Here is an 18,267-nt window from a genome sequence, read left to right on the forward strand (position 1 = left end):
ATTGCATCAACACGAGTATTAATAATTAATCCACAATTCATTTTACCACTGATTCTGATTATTATGCCCATCCCCTGTTCAAACTGACCATTAGTACTGTAGTGTAGGGAGTGTTTTAACACCAGGAACTGCAACTGAATTTTAATAAAAAGCTGTCACTGTTCATTGTCTGGAACATGTTCCCATATTTTGCAAGAAGATATCAGAAGTCAAAGATAATGAAAGACCATTTAGGGTGAAGGGAGGAATGGAAAATATCTGTGAGCGCTCTGCAGCATCCGTAATCACATTTCTGAATTTATACAAAGCAGGGTTGGCTCCTTTCTTTTCGGGCTCCTGTCCAGCTCACTTGGCATGTTTATTAAGTCATCTATTGAGCAGTCAAGATACAGCGAAGTGATACGGGCTTCCCATCAGCGGTAGCGACATTCCTCTGGTGGGTTTGTTTGGTTCGTAAACCCCTGTCAGATGCTAATATCCAGCCATGCTGCTGAGGTATAACAGCAACATTTTGCGTGCCATTTAGTTTGATTACACATTCAGGGATAGAGGTCAAGAGATACCAATGGATGGCATCACCCTTTTTCTGCACACATTCAATGGACTATTTATTAGGTACATCTGTACAATTGAATGAGATCCAATAGCTGTAAAATGGGTTGAGCTATGTAGTGAATTCTGCCCTTAGAATGCATTAATTGACACTGTCATAGCAGTATTAATCAGGGGTGCGCCGATCAATCGGCCACCGATCAGTATCGGACGATTTCTGTGGAAAAAGCACGGTGTCGGCACATGCCGATACGCTGGCCAACCTTTGAATTGTTCATGTTTCCAATAGAAACTAGTAGAAACTGAATAAATCCATTTATAAATCAAACTGTCACCATCATAAAGCCTTCACTAACTGTACAGATCATGATTTAAGAAACAGTAATTTAGGTGTAAAATGAAGCTATTTAATTGGGCTAATACAAAAATAAATCTACTTGCCCCTTGAGGACGCATGGCGGATGTGTTGCGTTCAAGGAAGCGGAGCAGAAGACGCCGAGTTGACTTCGTTCAACAACTTGTTAATGCTCTTCACTGTCAACCAGAAGAAGAACAACTGCATAGTGAAAGAAAAAACAACAAATTCCATACTCACCCTTAACTCTCATGATGAATGAGTCTCCATGCAAAGACCGCTGTGGTGTAAATTGCATTCTTCCGTTTCATTATGAACGTCGACTTATCCCTTTCGTCATGTTGTACTGAGCAGCCAGGACAGAGACATGTACTGCCTTCCTGTGTCACAACAAGGCTGTTTTCATCTCAATCCCTTGTGTAGTTAATTCTTTACTCACTGAGCTGACATATCACAGGAATATGCTGAAGTCACATGTGACATACTGTAATGCATGAAACATCACTCATTTCTGCATTTGGATTTACAAGACATGTTTTTTTTTTCTCAATATTATTGACAACTGCATTGCAAGACATTGCTTCTCTCTTGGATACACATGGTCAGGGCTTCATTATCGTTACAAACTACTAGTTAAGGCCAGATCATAGGTATCCAGGAAGCCAGAAATGTTAAAGCATGCATGAATCATTGTGCAGCACAATGTAGCCAGAGAAACTCACGCTGCACGGCTTTACAGTTCAATATGTAAGGAAGAGGACATGTACAAAATAGATGTGCTGGATGAGTCTGGCTACTACTTAACTGCCATGAACACCCTTTTTGTTTTATTTTTGTGTAGCCCCCCTGCATTGTTATTGGCCTCGGTAGCGGGTTAGCTGCGTCACTGTTGGCACTTGGCAGTCGTTCTTTTGGCAAGACATGCTGTTGGCCGCAGTACAAAACCTGGTAGTGAGGCTAATAAATCAAATCTCGTAATGCCCCATTTGTCTTTATTGTTGATGTTTGACTTCCGTACTCACAAATAACAGTGTTTTTATTTGTATTTGTATGTTACTAGAGTGCTGACCATGAAAAATGGGTAGGTCCATCTGTTTGTTTTTTCCATCTGTTTGCATGAGAGATGTACTTAGAGACTAGAAGTCAAGCTTATTTCTAATAATTCTTCTGTTTTTTGGAGTGTGTGACATTTAGTTTATAACCATATGACAAGCATCTCTTTTAGTGAGATACTTAGGAGCGACATTATGGAATTGTATTGGCTGCACTACTTATTTACCAAACTAAAGCATATTTGGTTTGTGTGTGGGCTCTCACGGGGTTGTAAATTAAGCCTTCCTCTCAGCAAAGCTTTCCGTTTTGTATTTCACCCAGTCAGTCCTGAGACAATTAATTAGCTTGTCATAGATGTCTCGGGACTGTGACTTGTAGCTTGAGACAGATATCCATAGGGGCTGCTGCAATGGTTTCATAGTTTAGCCCGGAAATCACATGTTGTGCATGTAAGTCTCACTTAGCGCCGGTTTCTTATTTGTTTAATGCTATAAGATTGAGCCCTTAGTGTTTAGCCTTAAATGAATGGTCGCTCATTAGGCTTTTTGAGAGTCCTCTCTAATCAATCTCTAATCAGTTAAAGGCTATCGACATGCAGGAAGTGCATAACCTTGTTAATTAAGCCAAACTGGTCAGTAGCAAGATTCGCTCTGCAATCTGTTTACTGCATAAGGAGTTCATTTCACATGAAAATTCTGTGGAATTATTATTATATTTTATAGCTGCCAAATGGCTTTTCATTATCCTTCCCAATTGGCGTTCAGAGACTGGGGGGATTTTGCTGGTGCGCAAATCTCTGTGGGCAGTGTTGTTTTTGTTACAGGATTAGATAGATTAGATCGTTTCAACATCAATCAAAAACGATGTACAAACTGGCTGAATTTTCATTACCAGTAAACAAACTTTTATTGTGAATGTTTTAAACCGGAAGTGTTATAAACACAACCGGAAGACCATATACATGAACGCTAATGCAGTTTTAGAGCATTATACTATACGTCTTGCTCTCGTAACGCTATTTTACAGCAAAATTACATCATTTTAACACCTAATATACTCACAAATTCGGACAAACACATCCACTGCATTTGGTTTCAGAACGTGAAAGAACAAGTAAGTAAATACATCAAGGAACGCTTAGCTAGCGTGGCTAAACTAGCGCCTGCCATGTTTTCTTCTGTCAGTGCTGTTATTGCACATTTCTAAACATATTACCATTTTCAACCAATTAAACCTTAACAACCAATGCATACTGACACAGATTCTAAATATTATTCAGCTGGTTTACCTGGTGAGGGGACCAAAAGACATGTACAGGTGAGACTTTTCATTATAATCTGTTACTGTTGAGGATTCTTCTTCTGTAGCGTCAGCCACACGTTTGTAACAGTGCGCCGCCTATTGACGATTGACGAGCTGCCGGTAATTGAATGAATAGAGTTATAAAAATACAACAAGGGAATCATATTTCACTCAGTATCACATGTTTGTAATGGACAGTGCGCCACCTATTGACGATTGACGAGCTGACAGCTAATAGAATGAATACAGTTTAGTTATAAAAATACAACAAGGCAATCATATTTCAATCCATATTACAATCGTTCATGTGACAAACCATTCAACTCCCTGAATATCAGCAGGAACTGGGGTAAACACTGATGAGCACTGCAGTATTTGTCTTGTTGCCTTTGCAAGAAATACATTGCAATGCAGACTGAAGTCAAATTATTTTACTGCAAAGAGCTTGCTGGTACAAAGCATTTAAAAAAATTGTAGTATACGAGAATCTGTATATCTCGCAGTACTGAGAAAATTAGTTTCTTCTGAGGCTGTAAATACATACTCACATATTTGTGTGCTCAAGATATAAGATATATAGACCAGGTGACACGGTGACTATACAAATCATCCTCTGACGTTTACATTTGCAGAGGTACATTTTTTTTAAGAAAAAACAAACTAGAGTTAATATGAATCTGCTTTAGATGATATGCATTGTTTACGTGCATTAATAGCTGAGTCACTGACAAATCTGGAGTCCCTTAAACAAAAATAAGACATTCCTCTGAGGATGATAAAGAGTGGAGGAAATAATAAATAAAAACCTGCCTTCTGTGATTTTGTGTACAGAATTCAATCTTAAGACCAAAAATGGTTACACTAAATGTATCCAATTTGTCCTTTTCGTGAATGAAATCAATTAAGGAGCACACCATGCGACAGAAACATTAACTGACCTGACTTTGCGCCGTGTTCTAACAAATTAACAAAGACATCAATCAACCCTGACACTTGGACTCTCAGCAAATTCAAACGTGGAAAACAATCATTCTTGGAAGATGCAAGTTACACCTCACCTCCTCCTTTAAAGCACACGCACCGCCCAGCTGGGTACCGAGCTGTTTAGGATACAGTACACCGAGAGGGTCAGCAAAGCAAAGGTCACCATTCTTGGCAGTGATGTGTCAGCAGCACAACAAGACTGAAATACAGACGAGCTTGCTGTGCAGTGTGCAACCCCACGCCCCTTCATCCCCAGCTGTTGCTGCATACTCTTGCAGTTTTCTTTTATGAAACCCTTCCCCATTCCATTGGTCAAAGATTGGATTCCCAAAACACAGTTTGCTTCAGTCTGTTTGGGCCACTTTTAATGTCTGCTATGTAAGCAAATAATACATTTACTCTGATAGCCACACTAAAAATGATTCTAAAAAGTACTATACTGTATGTTGTTGTTTTTAGCTCAACATCACATGTGGGTGTTGACATTGTGAACAATGAATTGGCATATACAATATTCCCTCATTTATTGTGGTTAATTGGTTCCAGAATTTCTATAAAGTAGGATTCCTAATTTTCGTAGTTAGAGCATAGAAAACTTCTAAATACAGTTTTTAACATTATTAGAGCCCTCTAGACACACTCTTTTCATCACCTTTACACATATTTCCCAATATAGAAAACATAAGAGTAAATACCAGTAAGCCATTTAAGACATAAGTCAGACTCTTGCTCATGTGAGTTGCTATACATGTGTTCCCTAGGGGAGCAGAGTGAGTGGCGGACGGGAAGTAACGTTCAGAATTGAGTTTCATCTTGCCGTTTCATCTCACGGCCGCAACGGTAGCCTGTGGTTTCTTTATTAAGGACTATTGTGCCTGTTGTGAGTTAATTCAAGTCTGCAATAAAAACCTGTTGTGCCGGCGATCAAGTATAGTGATCGTGTGTCTCACATTACTGACACCTAGTGACCAGTGTTGAATACTACAACTACATCTTTGAATGTGTGTTTTGAATGCATTCATTCTATTTTTACTTTAGTTCATTTAGCCATTTTTATGCTTGAAAAGGCTTAAGCTGGGGAAATAATATGTACCATTTGCTTAAAGATGCATGCATTTTGGCGAATAATAGGCTGTATTCAACCATGAAATAGCATGATTTCTTAATTCATATATTTTTTTAAAAACCGTGATGTAAAGTCTCAAAATTTCAACCACGAAGTAGTGAGGGATGACTGTAAGGTATTTTTAAAAAGTGAGTTCCCGCCTTACATTTCAGCAGTCATTTTATAATTTTTCTTTATCTTTATCAAGTAACAGTACTATAGAAACTTGGATACAAATTAAGAGTAGACAGTGTACAGCTGGGAAAGCAGTACAGATTTTTTTCTACTCAGAAAATAACTCACAGCTCTGCGTCAGAATGTCACAGTATTTTACACGTTGGAATTAATATTTCGTCTCAATGAACCACAGCTCCCCAAGCCCGGGAGCACTCAGCAGCCCCAGGCCATAATGCAGCTACCACCACACTTTACTGAAAGACAAGGAACAGTTATTATCTTGGTATTCACTGGCATTGCCAGCTAATATTTTTTTTTTTCAACCAAAGCAAAACAAAAAAAAATATGTTTTTTCCGGAGAAAACTCACAATGTAGAAATACATGCTTTTGATAGGGATGTAACATACATTTCAGTCTTGCACCTCGTTGTAGTGGTTTGTTTTTTTTAACACTGCCATTGCAGCACACAATCCGGAAAATGTTTTTTGAGTCTGAGACTACACATTGCTGTGTTCGTGACTAGAATAAAGATGAGACTACTTACTGTATCGTATCTTTTTTTTTTCCTCTGCCACTAGAGGTTGATTAAAAAGGTAAGTCGGGATTAGATTAATTAACCCCAGTGGTGATGGGGGGAAAAAAACTCATCTTTTATGTTTCTTTTTTTTTTTTTTGCTCCTGCAACATCAAGATTCCACTGTAGTTGTGCTGTGTTTGGTTTAGTGGCCCTGTACTGGTCGGTAGTGTGACTGTGCTGTTCTTTTGTGTTTCCCTAGCTGCTCCTCTTCGTTGCTTAGCCTGCTTGCACTATGGATCGAAAGCACCCAAAGTCATTTGTTTCTCATCAAACTCCATTCAGTTAAAAAATGGAGTTCATATAAATGATGGGACAAATCACCACATGATAGGTTAAATATACTGTAAAAGATCAATATAATCCAGTTGTTTTACTTCTTGGCAGGCGGGTCAGGGGGGCGGACATCGGACCTTGCTGTATGGTCATGCCATCCTCCTGCGCCACTCCTTCAGTGGCATGGTGAGTAGCTGGAGACTGATACACTCTAACTGAAACTCCAGCAGCACAACACTTCACAATTTAACAAGGCCCAATACAATAGCTATCGTATTGTGCAAAAGTTTTTCAAATATAAGGCAAAGATGATGCTCTTTTTGTTACAGCAGTGTTGTTCGACACAGAGTTGTTCCTAATGTTTAGACTCTCATGGAGATATTGAAGATAACTAAAATATTAACATCCATTTAGTATGATTTAATGCCGTTTTAAGCTGTGTTTACATTTGCACGCATTTTGCCTCCACATTGTCCAGAAATTTGCGTGGCAATGCGTGTCATTTATTTATGGCACACCTGAAAAGCGTGAAGACTAGTTTGCTCACTGTTCGCATTCTGTTTAGGCATAAATTACGCACTTCCATGACCAAAAATGGTGCGCATTGGCTCCTGCACACCTTGTCAAGTACTGTTTATGTCTAGTGCACTGCAGTAGTACGCTCGACATGCATTGTTACCACATAGGTACGCATTGCCCACTTCACGCATCTGTGAAGCAATTGTGGCATTACTTGGTCCCGTTGTGTCCCGCATCACCCCCTAACTTCATTAATTCCTCTATTTGCAAGGGACCTACAAGATGTTGAATTCCAAATAATAAGCTCTCATTGCAGAAAAGAAAGGTAAGACTAGATACAGGAATCTCACAGCTGCAGAAAAAGAATGTGTAAAGAACAGGAAAGAGGCATAAACTAGAAAAAAGGAGGCACGGGAGTGGGGGAGAGGGAATTGCTGACTAGAAGACATCGCTTTGGGCATCATGTTCACTTATGAACAGAAATTCACAAGGGAGAACCAAGAGGCTACAGAAATTACTTGGGATTTCTCCCCCGATTTCAACAAGAACAAGACATGCTTTTATACGCACCACCCGCACTGTTTAGGCATTGGTTGTGGTGCATTCGAAGTGCGTTCACGGAAATTAGGCGTACCACAAATTTTGAACATTTCAAAATTTTCTTTGTGCACTGGCACGCAGCCCCGCAGTTTACACTTACTTCACACCTGTTTACCAACAATGTACTCATTGGCATGCAAAATTGCAGGGACAAAATGCATGCAATTGTAAAAACCACACTACACTACTGCAAAACTGCAGTTAAGAACCACCACTGTGTACACCTGTGTACAGACATGAAAGCATTCTTGTATAATTAAAGTTTTGCTCAAATGTATATTGCACTAGTACCTGACCTGTTTGAAGACGTCAAGGTCTCTGACAGACAAGTTGTCATTCGATGTTGGACTACAAGAGGATTCAATAGGTACAGTATGACCGCCGCTGTGCTTTCCCTTCACTTTTTGCGCTCCTGCTAAGCCATTTGAGTACGGCCCCAACAGAAACCTTCACACAATATATCTACAGAAAGGATTCCACACATGATGGTTCTTTTTATGTCCTCCCCCCAGAATAGAAAGTCACCTAAACATCACGTTGGCCAGCAGAGCAGCTCGTTTGTCAGCTGTCTTACATTCCAGCACCTCGTAATTGGTAATATGGAAGCCTGTTTGTGTCAACAGGAGAGGCCTGTTGGTGGACCATACACCCTGCATCCAAGCAGAGGTCTGAAGGCGAGAAAGTCCGCATCGGAGACGACTTGATTCTTGTCAGCGTGTCAACAGAGCGATATTTGGTCAGTGGACTTTCATGGGTTCTTAATCAGATTGGTGCTTTGTATAAAAGAGCATGGCCAGATCACTGGTCACTGAACGGTGTCTTAGGCTGCATTCACACAGTGAGCTAGCATTGTTCAACTACAAGCTGGAACTAGTAATGCTGACACCCCTATTGAAAAGCCAGCATTTCAAGAAATGCTGTACACATTTGACAGACAGTGCGAATTGCCTGTGAGAAAATGCACGTCACAAAGAACAATTCCGCAATTTTACGGAGCAAAAGATGACATATTAAACGAAATGATGTATTTATTGAAAATTGCAGTGATATATAGAAATGGCCTACATCCTTTCAAACTGCTGTGTTAATGTTACATTCACATAGATTACCAGTATAAGTATGCATTTTCTATCATCTGCTCATTCTCATTGGGTGCACATGTTTCTTTGCAGAACTAAATGATCCTCCTCACCGCTGTCAAGTGAATTGCACTGACAATTGATTTCCCTGTGTGTGTGTGTGTGTGTGTGTGTGTGTGTGTGTGTGGAGGTTATAACCCTCACATAGCTTGAAGTCTGCTTCACTGTCACACTCTCACTTAACACCAGTCAAGAGTGGCTGTAATGTAATGTGTCTGTAATAGAAATCTGATTTCTTTTTAATGCAGTTTCTTCTGTCTCCAAGTGTACCTCCCTCAAATTACTCACTGGCTAAGGAGGAGAAAGGAGAAGTTCAAGAAAAATTGTTGAGGCTGAACAGAGGAAGACAAATAACAGAAATGTGTGGTGGCGACACTCTGAGAATAGTAAAAAATGAGCATCAGTGGATGCTTGTGGCCATTCAAGCAGGGGAAATGTGCTTTTAATGCAAAGCTGGCTAATGTCCAGACTTTGATAGCCACCACTGGGAAATCTCCACCTGATTTGGCTTGAGTGTTTCTTTCAAAGAATAGGGCACTTGAGGAAATTCAAGCAAAAGTAATCAGTGTGCCATTACTGTGAGTGATCACGCAGGTCGATATGCAACCTTTGCAGGATGTAAGCATTTGTAACTTCAAACAAATGATACATGAGAGGAAGCCTGCCAAAAGGAAGTTGAATTGATTTTGGATAAATACACTAACATTTCATCAACAGCGCATGTTCTTAAATCCTACTGTATGATATAATTCAGTACAACACAATTACCATAAAACCTCACATGATAAACATGATGGTTGGCCTCTAATTTGTTCAAATATCGGAAATAATTATTCCTGTGAAAAACTGGAAATGGACGAGCCATCATAAAATGTATTAACCAGTGACGTGCGGTCAGGGGAGGCTGTCCGTCCTACACGACCTACAACAAAACTCGACTGACATCAGTCTAAGAACAGAACTCGTACGTAACGCGAGGACCACTTGTACACAAACTGTGTGATATGCTTTCCACTTCAAAATAAATTCAGTTTCTATGGTTGTCATCACATTTTTCCTCTTGCGTGTTGGCAGTGGGTAGCATTTTGAATAAGTATCACGAAAAAGCTAACTTTAATTGACCGAAGATGCATGACAGCAATTTGTGTATTTTTGTACAACTATATTTAAAGTCTGGTGAAATTCCAAGCCATTCAATCTGAGTAGAAGTCCGTGTACATTGTATACAGGGGATGAATATGATGAAAGTCATTGTACAGCATGTCCACGTTTTGTCAAGCAACTTGTAAATCCAGCCTGTGGGGAGTTTGGAGCTGCTCCAAGCGTATCTGCTGGAAAGAGTTATTGTTAAGGATTATCTGGACATTTCTACTCAGAGAAGCGCTGATGCAGCAGTGCTTTTTAGCCAGCAGCATTGTTTGTCAGCACTTGTTGATAGATGCAGAGTTTGCTTTAATATCTTTTCAAATCCCAGCGCTGGGACTTCACCCGCCTTCGGTGGGGTGTTTGCTGATTCTTGGGGTTTGTCTGAGCTTCCCAACGGCTAACGTTTGTATTTTACTGCTGTTCTGGAACCTTCTGTGACTGACAAACCTCTCCTGTTGCAGCACCTCTCCATATCCAATGGCAACATCCAAGTGGATGCATCATTCATGCAGACATTGTGGAATGTCCAGCCAACCTGCTCCTCAAGCAACATGGCAGTTGGCAAGTTGATGGCAATCTATTTGTCTAATAAGACAATTCTATGTTCCTCTCACTACAGTATTTGACCCTGGAGCAACCATTTTTTTGTCCAGTACATTTTGTCCAGTTCTCAAGGAATAACTATGGAAATTAAACTTTAGAGTAGTCCGTCTACAGCTTACACAGCAATATAGATTTACTATCCACAGAAAATAACTCAAAACACTGCTGTTATTATCTAAATAGCAGGCAACACAAGAATCAAGCTAATTAAAGCCTGGTGGTGGTAGTGTTGGGTTCTGGGGCTGCATGAGTGCTGCAAGAGTTCCATTTTTGTACTTTGACATTCTCAAGCAGAGCATGATCGCCTCAGGGCAATTTTCCAACATAACAAGGAGACCAAACACACCTCCAAGATGACAAGTACCTTCCTGAAGAAGCTTAATATGAAGGTGATGGAGTGACATAAGTATGTCTCCAGACCTGACCCCGACTGAGCACCTGTAGGGCATCCTACGGAAGGTAGAGGACTGTAAGCTGTCCAGCATATAGCATCTTCATGGAGTGGAAGAGCATTCCAGTAACAACCTGTTTCCAGATAACTGATGCTCACACTAAATACTGACAATTTGGACATATTCACAGTGAGGTGTGCTCACTCGTGCTACCACCTACATGGACAATAGTCTGTGCAATGACTAGTCTAAAGTATATCAAAGTTTCATTTCTATGGTATTGTCCCTTCAGAACAGGGGTGCCCACACCTTTTCAGCCTGCGAACTTCGTTACTACTTTTAAAAAGATGTAGTCCCAAAGATCTACCTCATCCTATAGACATAGAGAATATATACAGTATATATACATATACGAGTATATATGTATGTCAATGAGTACTGTATTTCTGTATATTGTACATGTATATCGGGGTGCACACACTTTTTTGGCATGTAAGTTACAAGTCAAAATCATGTACCTCTTACTATAAAACATCCATCCATCCATCCATCCTCTATGCCGCTTATCCTCACCAGGGTTGCAGGTATGCAGATATACAATAAATGAAAATGATGTCACCGAAGTCAAGGCAACATATTAAAAATGTTGTTGTTGTTGTATGGTCAAGAAATCATAGTTTCACAAACAAAAGTACAGAGAAAACACATTTCTATAGTGGAGCTGAGGACGCAGAGCAGAACCAACAAACAGTTGACTTTTTTTCTACATGACTCAACGCTACAAGTGAACGGATAACTTTGTTGTAGGCCTCTTGCCGCTGAGTTGGTTTATCCGTAATCGGAATAATAAAGATGTGAAAGTTGCATTTCCGTGTGCCGCTTATTGAGTTGTCTGTTCATCACGTAATCTTTGCTGAGGAGGAGCAACAGCGAATCAGGAGGGGAACTTGATGTCAACTGACTGTCATATGACATCTACAAACTGACGGTTGTGACGTGGGTAATGGATGCGATTGACCCACACTACCTTGATCGAGATAATGGGCACCCCTGCTTTAGAAGATATAATAAAATGGTTGCTCAAATGTTTCATTCTTGTGAAATACTGTATACTGTTCTATATATCCCACTTGGGTAAGATTAAGTGTGAAAATATAAAAGTTTTGTTTGTTCTTTAGGGTATTTGGTTGGTGGTCATGTGATGCGTCTGTGTCGCGGCCATGATGAGAGCTTGACCATCCCAGGTGCAGACAAGAATGAAGGAGAACAGAGGTATTGGGGAACGCTTTAGTTCAGCCCCAAGTTGTCTATACAAGATGAGTTGTATTGTGGAAGACTAATGAGAAACCCAACCATGCTAAGTGGGTAATCGAACAAAATGAAAGGACCCTGTCTCTGTAATGTGCTTTGCTGTGTGTGTGTGTGTGTGTGTGTGTGTGTGTGTGTGTGTGTGTGCTATGTGTTTTGGCCTGTCACAAGTAGTAAAAATGACAGTATGATACTGCAAAAGCGATTGAGGGTTTCACCATGTTCTCGTGTTATGCAATGATTGTTTACGCTTAGGGTCTTCAGTTGTGGTTGGAAAACTAGCTTAGAAATGTATTTTTATCATTGAGTAACCTAGATTGCTCCTTATTTTCCTTTGTAGTATGCAGCAGCAGCAGCAGTTTTTTAAATGAGCACACTCACACTAGGCAATTTGTACCAGTTTGAATAATTTGGACTGAGGTGCGGTACGCTTCTCTGGCCCCAGCATGTTAGTCGAGGTGGCCTGGGCACAAGCACATGCACAAGAGCCAAGCCTGGATGCGCTCTATAGTAAATGTGATCCCTCTTCCTGTCAGTTATTAAATGATATCCACCGCCACCTTGAAGCCAGAAAGGCTCAAAATAGTCCCAAACTTAAAGACCAAGGTACTGTGTGCACTTGCTCCTGCACAACATAGATGTGTCATGTTCTTGTGACCGCTCCTCCCACCAGTTAATCACAACAAAGATCGCCATTGACAATAGAAACAAACAGAACAACTCTAAATAATCAACAAAGTTGCAATGACGGTGTACTTGCTATAGCCCAGAGGTAGGGCAAGAATGGGTAATCGGGCTGAATCTTAGTATGATAGATCTGGAACAGTGTGAGCCCTCCTTAAGGCAGCAGCTTTTATATTAATAGACACAGAATCATAATAGCAGTCATTAATAGACAATTTACCATTCTATTAATGTTTAAGTCTGCCAGTGCTGAAAAGAAAATGTTGCCGCCTACAAGTCAACCATTGATTACATGAAGAAATGATATTAAAGTAGAAGTACGGGATTGTAGCCTTATAATTCAGGTATACAAACACTAGCACATATGCTGTTACCAATAACATGTTATGACAAGTACAATATGGTATTTTAAAACATTTCTGTCTTTATGCTCCCAGGATAGTAAACTATGAGGCGGGTAAGGGAGCGTCAAAGGCCCGCTCCTTGTGGAGACTGGAGCCTCTGAGGATCAGGTGAGTTTTGACCTGATTATACACACACAGATTCATCTGAAGTGAATCTCATACCGAAAAGAAAAAAAAACAGTTAGTATTTCAATGATGATGCCGCTCTTGACTCTGAGCTGTCACTGTCCTCCAGAGGATTCTGTTTACATCTCTTTCTCGCTGTCTCTCTTTCCCGTCATTTATCTATCCACCTGCACCATTTCCCTCCTTTCATATTGTGTGGCACCCCTCACTGGGGCTACCTGTCAGTCTTTTGGCAGGTGCATCCTTTAGGTTAGTCTTCCTGCCTCAGGATGTATTTCAGTAGAGTTTCTACAGTTAATATGCCACCGTCTTTAGCTATTGTACATGTATATGCAATAAGTACGATGTATCAAGACACTGTCAGGTACTGTGTAAGCTGCAGGTATAATGTTTATTTATTTGGGGTGTCACGATACACTCAGCTCATGAGACGCTCACGAGGAGACAAGACTATGTTTTAACGTTCAAGAAAAATAAAATTACGTTTTTTTTAATTAACCGAGTCCCAAAACAATGAATGTACAGTTTGAAATTGTTTATAAATTTAGATGCATGCTTTTAACTGTTGAACTTTTGTCCACAAATTGAAACAAAAACTAAAAATTATAGAAGTTAAAGGAAATAATTATAAACGTTAGTTACTGACGGCAGTTGTAGCTGCTACTACTAATCATTTATGTTCATGTATATTTATGTAAAAAGATGTAAAATAGATTGAAGACTGCAGTAGATTAGTTTTGTTTATGCTAAAAAAGAACGGCGTGCTTAGAGTGCCGTACCAGGAAGTAGTGAAATGATACTGTCACATATTTTGATAGAAATCTCATGCAGCGAAGTAACTTTGGTCAAATGTAGAATTGCTGCAGCTTCTGCTTGGACATTAACGCGGCGCCATTAACAGTCAAACGTCACAAGCCAGTGGCGCTGGGAACACCGAGGTGGTTTGGATTGCAAGGTTTATGGTGTGCATAAAGAACTTAATGTGCAGTTTGTGTCTTGCACACTGCCACTTCCTTATTACGTGTATTTTCATTCACATTAGTGATGCCATAGTTGAAAATCTGGTAAGACCTTCTGACTCCCCTGTTCTTGCGAGATAGCTATTTTTCTAAGAGAAATATCGTCACGTTTTAATCTCGCGAGATCTTGTGGCCCCCTATGTTATATATGCTGGTATATGCTCTCAGGTGTTTAAAAATCTTCCTGACAGCTATATTAATAATGTGCGTGTGTATGCGTGTGACATCGGTGTTTAGCTGGAGCGGGAGCCACATTCGGTGGGGTCAGGCCTTCCGACTACGCCACCTCTCCACTGGCCATTACCTGGCCCTAACTGAGGACCGGGGACTGGTCCTGCAGGACAGGGAGAAGTCCGACACCACGGCCACTTCCTTCTGCTTTAGGCCCTCCAAGGTCAGATTTCTCTGTCGCACAGTCTAGACCAGGGGTCGCCAACCCGTCGGTCGTGAGCTGCTAGTCGATCTTTGGGAATTTGCCGGTTGATCGAGAGAACATTAACACATCAGTGCCCTCAGCTCCCGGAGAGCACCAACACACCCGTACACTTTGCCGCTATCCAGGCAGCAACCCGCAAGCCCCAGTAAGGAGCCCAGTCCCCAAAATTCGGCCGGAGGTACACTAGTACACCGGCTCGCCTTGTACATCGACTTAATAAATTTATAATTTTCTTGGCAGATATACAATATATACATATATATATGTGGGGAGGGAGTTTGGAGGGTAGACCTTGCGCAGGTTCATGGCTGAGACCCGGGCTGTTGGTCTCAAAAAGGTTGGTGACCACTGGTGTAGACTTTCAAGTTACTTAATGATGCATCTCTAGAGAACTGCAGTAGCTTTATGTAAGCCTATACATGTTAAAGTAAGTCATGACTTTTTACAGCCAAGACAATTCTATATACAACATATCGAATAGCTGGGTTGAATGTAAATATCTCCTTTGACTTCATTAAAGACTGTACTCTTCTAATGAGCACATAGACTGCCATTATTTTTGGCCTTTTAACAACTGCTGAAACACTAAAACTCATCTAATGGTAATTGGCTGACTTACAGCGTTTTACCATTAGGGGGTCAAGAGAAAGCCACCTTTTTAATCTTAAAAAAAAAAAAAAACATTAGAAAGAAATTGGTCGATAAGTAAGTTAACAAGATTTCAAGGAGCATTTCCCGACTGTCCTTTTGTGCTTTTCTGTCATCCAATTATCCTTCTTTATTTTCCCACACTCCTTTGCCCTGGCTCAGAGGTCTGTGCAGTTCTCTCTAAAAATACAGTTGCTCTACTAAATATAACCTTGAGAATACTGTATGGTACAATCCAATTACAAAGTTTTCATGAAGTTCAACTTCATACTTTAGGTGACAAATGTGTTTTGTGTTTCTAGCCCTCTTATATTTTGCCACAGTGTGTGTACTTGTTTGTTAGTTGAAGGTCAGTGCCTTTCTGTGTTCAACATTGGTGCTAATGTGTTTCACTGCTACTTGCTGTCTGCTACAATCAACTGCGACTCTCCGTCTTTGCTCAGGCAGAAACTACTGACAAGCCTCAAATAATCGACCTACCTCGGTGCTATCAAATACACTAACTTCATTGTCCAAACAGGAAAAGAGCGAGTCAGGCCCTAAGAGGGACATCGATGGCATGGGTGTGCCAGAGATCAAGTATGGAGATTCTGTGTGTTTCATCATGCATGTGGCAACTGGATTGTGGCTGTCCTATCAAGCGCCTGATGCCAAATCATCTCGCCTTGGACCAGTGAAAAGGAGGGTAAAAGCACATTTTGTTGAATTTACATTGCACCTATTTGTAAAAAGTCATAAAGTATTTTTAATATAAATGATTTTGTATGCATTTGTATATTTTAACAAATTAAGTTTGATATAGTGTGACTTAAGACCAGTGTTTTTTACGTCAAAAAAGTAATTGAAGTAATGACAAAATTGCTCCTACATAAATGTAATTAGTAACCAGGGATAGTACTGGATAGTAATTATTACTTTTTTGAAAAACCTTGCTGTATAAAAAGCTGTAAAACAATTTAGATTTGGCCTTGTAGTAGCATGTGCCGTTGAGAGATGTTTGATAAGAGGGAAATGGGGGGGAAACAGTTTTGTAATGAGTGTTCCACTGTACTATACAACTTGACGTACTAGACTATTGCGCATAGTGTCACAAATAACTGTGATGGTACTAAAGAGGCGTGCTTACGTCCGGCATATGTCTGCACCGAGCGCTTTAATGCTATGATATATGCACAGTGAAACAGTCAAACTAAAGATGACTTCATATAAAACATTTATCTCCCTACTTTTCCCCATTATCCACTGCCCACGTTCACCCCTGCTCAGACTCTCACCTGACATGAGGCAGCAGCTTAGTTAAACGCTAAAAAAGGTCCCACAGTTTTTGACAGTTTGTTAGAGTGACACAAGGAATGCTGGTCATCACTGGCCTCCGTCCAGGAACATCAAACATCTCCCTGTGCTTGGTGCCAGGCAGTCCCTGCAGTCTTGATGCCATGCCAATGCACCTGACACGTTGGGGTGGGTGGGTGCATAGGGATACTATGGTCAGTTTACGCCACCCTAGACCTCGTCTTGATTATAGTGTTTGATTACAGTAAGTCAAGTTAGGGACGCACCCATAAACCTGAGCATCCAGGGAATGCATACCTTACAAACGCAAATGTTAGAGCGCTCTAATTATATGTATCCATACTTGCTATGTTATGCATAAGTGGCGATGGATTAGACTTGGTGATTTGTGAAAACGCACCCCTCACATGTGGGACTATGATTTTATTATTAATAGCTTGGCAGTTATCTCCATGAAAAGAACACTCACTTTCAGTGGGTACAACTACACAACATACTGAGGCATAAAACAAGAGCTATATCAGAAATTGTGCCCAAGATAATAGATTTGGTAATAGATTTTTATACATATATACTTTAAAAAATTGTAAAATAACTACAAATTTGCAAATAACTATATAAAATTTGTAAAAAAAAAAATTGTAAATGTATATCAATTTTGGAAATATTGGCCATTATTTTATTTTAAAAAAAATAATATACAATTACAAATCCCATAGTTTTTGCATGTACAGTATATGTTGTTTGTTGCAAGTGGCGACCCATCCCACTTTGTTCGACGGTCCTTGTACGTACCATTGTGCGTGTGCTAACTTTCTCCCATGCTGCACAGATGGACTACTATATTGTTTTTGTTTTTTTTTACCGGTTTTCTTTCACCTCATATTTGATCTCAAATGCTGATATTATGTGGGGATGCATAATGGCAACAATGCATAACAATACATGATAAATTACACACATTAGATCACTATAATGTACGAACCGTGGCCTGTGTCTAATTTTGGGTGACATGGTTGCAAACATGTACAGCAGATCACTACTTTTGTAAAATAACTAATACATGTATGCTTCAGTACACAAATTGTAGTAGTTTCCTTCCACTGACTCTGTATGGTTAATACACTTGTGTTGTCTCCTACATAGGCTTGCCTGCACTCTGAAGGCCACATGGATGATGGGCTTACTCTCCAGCGCTGTCAGCATGAGGAGTCTCAAGCTGCTCGCAACATCCGCAACACAACGTTCCTCTTCACCAATTTTATCAAGTAAAAATGGACGAAGGGGGCATCTTGGCGGTCAAACTCGTGAGAGACACAACGATGTTCAACATCAATACTCTTTTCCTGCTTTTCTCAAGGGCTTTGGACAGCACCGCCGCGGGTGAATCCATGGCTGTGGCGGGGTACGTAGAAGAGGTGCTGCAGACGCTGAACGACCTGATCGAGTACTTCAAGCAGCCTGGCTCAGAGCTGGAACATGAGGAGAAACAATGTCTCCTCCGTTCACTCATCAAACGTCAAGACCTCTTCAAAGAGGAGGTGAGCGAGGACCCAGTGGAGCTCGACTTG

The 18,267-nt window shown here is 40.4% G+C and overlaps 1 protein-coding gene across 3 annotated transcripts in view; it reads left to right on the top strand.

Annotated features, from left to right (window-relative positions):
- Positions 1–18,267, top strand: part of ryr3 (ryanodine receptor 3) — a 91,439-nt gene that overhangs the window by 16,490 nt on the left and 56,682 nt on the right. For 2 of the 3 annotated variants that reach the window (XM_054761638.1, XM_054761636.1), the window contains exons 4-15: positions 1,968–1,988; positions 6,108–6,122; positions 6,491–6,565; positions 7,787–7,865; positions 8,122–8,234; positions 10,245–10,344; positions 11,957–12,050; positions 13,208–13,282; positions 14,557–14,713; positions 15,924–16,088; positions 17,843–17,964; positions 18,057–18,237. In XM_054761638.1, the coding sequence (XP_054617613.1) occupies positions 1,968–1,988; positions 6,108–6,122; positions 6,491–6,565; positions 7,787–7,865; positions 8,122–8,234; positions 10,245–10,344; positions 11,957–12,050; positions 13,208–13,282; positions 14,557–14,713; positions 15,924–16,088; positions 17,843–17,964; positions 18,057–18,237 (1,197 nt within the window). The remainder of the gene's footprint in view (positions 1–1,967; positions 1,989–6,107; positions 6,123–6,490; positions 6,566–7,786; positions 7,866–8,121; positions 8,235–10,244; positions 10,345–11,956; positions 12,051–13,207; positions 13,283–14,556; positions 14,714–15,923; positions 16,089–17,842; positions 17,965–18,056; positions 18,238–18,267) is intronic. The other variant, XM_054761637.1, reaches the window with a different exon arrangement.

Source organism: Dunckerocampus dactyliophorus, chromosome 19 (genome assembly GCF_027744805.1).
Source record: "Dunckerocampus dactyliophorus isolate RoL2022-P2 chromosome 19, RoL_Ddac_1.1, whole genome shotgun sequence".
Classification (NCBI taxonomy): domain Eukaryota; kingdom Metazoa; phylum Chordata; class Actinopteri; order Syngnathiformes; family Syngnathidae; genus Dunckerocampus; species Dunckerocampus dactyliophorus.